Here is a 3,097-nt window from a genome sequence, read left to right as displayed (position 1 = left end):
ACTGTCCGCTCCTTAGAAAAATGGCCATTCTTATGCCTCGGATCATTCAAGCAAAACAAATTCTCCGACGATCATTGTCAAATGGAAGTAGAAATACATACATGGCCATCCCTAAAGGTCATTTTGTTGTTTATGTTGGTGAACAAGAGAAGAAGAGATTTGTGGTTCCAGTATCATTGTTAAATCAACCTGCATTTCAAGAATTATTATATCCGGCAGAGGAAGAATTTGGGTACAACCATCCAATGGGTGGCCTCACTATTCCATGCAGCGAAGACATATTCACTGATCTTGCTTCTCGTTTGGGGGCATTATGACTTGTACCTAGCAGCTTTAAATTTCTACCATGGTTTTGAAAAGAACTAACAAATTTTATGAAATTTGATTTAGGAATTACATATTCAGATTGTGTTATGATCTAAGACATAAATGACACAATACAATTCGATTCTTATATCTGAATAAACTAAAAAGCGTAAACTAGAATTCCTGCCGTGAGTTCTTTAATTATAGGAATTTTAACTAAAGTCGCCAAGAAAAACACTTTTTTAAGTATATAATGTTTATATATGGTAAATGCAACAAATAAACTCACACACCCTCCTCACCTATGGTGAGGTTTGAACCCTTGACCTCCTAGAAAGCCAAGGCCAAAGAAAATCACTTCTTACTGGGTGAAGGGAAGGGCCTACGCTCGCTTGTTCGTGCACGAGAATCCCTGGCAATTACTTTAGCTGACATAACATAAAGAGTGGATTTCTGGTGCTGGTTGTATTGGACAAGAAAAAAGGGAATAATGGGCTTCTTTGACAGAGCTTCAAGCAAGCCAAGGTGATAAGCAAGATCAGCGAATATGGCTCCACAACACGGGATAGTGAGCCCACTCGTTGGATGGTTAGGTCCAAAGTCTTCCTCTGCTTGACGTAGTATGTCTTGAATTGATGGTTGTATCTTGGATCACAAACCTCTTCTCTTTCTACTCCTTTTCGACATAAACTGCAAAATACCATTTAGGTAACTACTAGAAAACAAAGTATTAGCGATGGAAATTAGCGACGGAAAAACTCCCTTGCTGATCAGTGACGGATCAACGAGGGAATGGCCAAAAACCAGTTCCTTTACAGGTCCCTCGCTGATTTGAGAGGGATTAGCGAAGGAAGGGCCAAAAACTAGTTCCCTCACTAATATACGAGGGATCAACGAGAGAATGGCTAAAAACCAGTTCYSTCGTTGATCCCTCACAGATCTGCGAGGGATCAACAAGAGAATTGGCCAAAATCCAGTTTCCTCGTTGATCTCTCGCTGATTTAGTGAGGGATCAGATAGGAAATGCCAAAAACCAGTTCCCTCACTGATCCCTTGCTGATCAGGGAGGGATCAGTGAGGGAATGACCATTCTTTCACTAATTTGTCGCTGATCAGCGAGTTATCCTATTTTTTTTTATTTTCTCATTTTTTATGTGTGATATGTTATATGTACACATGTCTATGTGTTGGTGCATATGTATACATGTATATGTGTTATATGTATATATGTGTTTTGGTTGCTAACCGCGATGTGTGTTATATGTACACATGTGTATGTGTTATTTGTATATATACTTGTTGGCCYGCRTTATATACATATGTATACACGATGTGCATATAYGTGTGTTGGTTGCTAACCATGATTGGATCTATGTATATGTTGTTGAAGATACATGTATTGGATGTTGTATATATGTTTAAATGTATATGTATATGCGAATGTCAAGATATTGTGTGTGTTATATATACACACGTGTATTCGTCATGTGTATGTGTTATATGAATATATAGCCGCCAGCCCGTGTTATATACATATGTATACATGATGTGTATATATGTTATTGGTTGCTAACCACGATTGAATCTATGTACATATTGTTGAAGATACATGTATCAAATGTTGTATATATGTTTAAATGTATGTGTACATGTGAATGTCTGGATAATATGTGTGTTAATATACACACGTGTATGTGTTATATGTATATATACCCGTTGGGCCGTGTTATATACATATGTGTATATATTCGGTTTTATTGGGTTTTAATCCATTTTATTGGGCCTCAATGGCCTTTATTAGGAATTAATGGTTTTTATTCATTTTTATCGAGCCTCAATTAATATTGGATTTTTTTCAATTTTTGGGGCCCTTAATGGTCTTTATTAGGTTTTATTCGGTTTTATTGGACTTTATTTAGTTTTACTAGACTTAATGAGTCTTATTGGTCTTTATTCGATTTTATTGGGTTTTAATCCATTTTATTTTGCCTTAATGACTTTATTCGTTTTTATGGAGCCTTAATTCATTTACTGGGCTATATTCACTTTTAGTGGGTTTTATGGGTTTTTTTCGGTTTTATTGGGCTTTATTCAGTTTTACTGTGCTTAATGAGCTGTATTGGGCTTTATTCACTTTTATTGAGTTTTAATCCATTTTATTGGGCCTTATTCGTCTTTATTGGTTCTTAATTCATTTATTGGGTTTTATTCAATTTTTGTGAGTTTTAGTGGATTTTATTGGGTTTATTCGGTTTTATTAGACTTTATTCAGTTTTACTGGGCTTAATGGAACTTATTGGGGTTTATTCAGTTTTATTGGGTTTTAATCGTCTTTATTGGGACTTATTGGGCTTTATTCGATTTTATTGGGACTTAATTCATTTATTGGGCGTTATTCAATTTTAGTGGGTTTAATGGACTTTATTCGCCTTTATTAGGCCTCAATCCATTTATTGGGTCTTATTTAATTTTATTATGCTTTAATAGGCTTTATTCGTTTTTATTTGGTTTTAATCTATTTTATTGGGCTTTATTCAGTTTTATTGGGCTAAATGAGCTTTATTGGTCTTTATTCGGTTTTATTGGGTTCCAATCCATTTTATTAGGCCTTAATGAGTTTTATACATTTTTAATGGACCTTAATGAGCTTTATCCGTTTTCATTGAGCTTCATTCAATATTAATTAATTAATTGTTAATAATTAATAACTAATTAAATTATTAATAAATAAATTATTTAGTAATTGAATAGATCTATCAAAAAACAAATATATTAATAAATGACAAGTATT

At 34.1% G+C, this 3,097-nt stretch overlaps 1 protein-coding gene across 1 annotated transcript; it reads left to right on the top strand.

Annotated features, from left to right (window-relative positions):
• The first annotated feature begins 6 nt into the window (after nucleotides 1-6).
• On the top strand, nucleotides 7-422 carry LOC112505460 (auxin-responsive protein SAUR24-like). The gene has a single exon (XM_025109365.1). It carries the CDS (start codon nucleotides 21-23, stop codon nucleotides 315-317), a length of 297 nt encoding a protein of 98 aa, XP_024965133.1. The 5' UTR covers nucleotides 7-20; the 3' UTR covers nucleotides 318-422.
• The last annotated feature ends 2,675 nt before the right edge of the window (nucleotides 423-3,097 follow it).

Source organism: Cynara cardunculus, unplaced genomic scaffold, assembly GCF_001531365.2.
Source record: "Cynara cardunculus var. scolymus isolate 2C unplaced genomic scaffold, CcrdV1 Un_Scaffold_11228, whole genome shotgun sequence".
NCBI classification, from domain to species: Eukaryota; Viridiplantae; Streptophyta; class Magnoliopsida; order Asterales; family Asteraceae; genus Cynara; species Cynara cardunculus.
This window is presented reverse-complemented; position numbering and strand designations above follow the sequence as displayed.

Bases quoted from the DNA above. Each gene is read 5' to 3' on its own strand.
- LOC112505460 (XM_025109365.1), top strand. From the start codon at position 21: ATGGCCATTCTTATGCCTCGGATCATTCAAGCAAAACAAATTCTCCGA.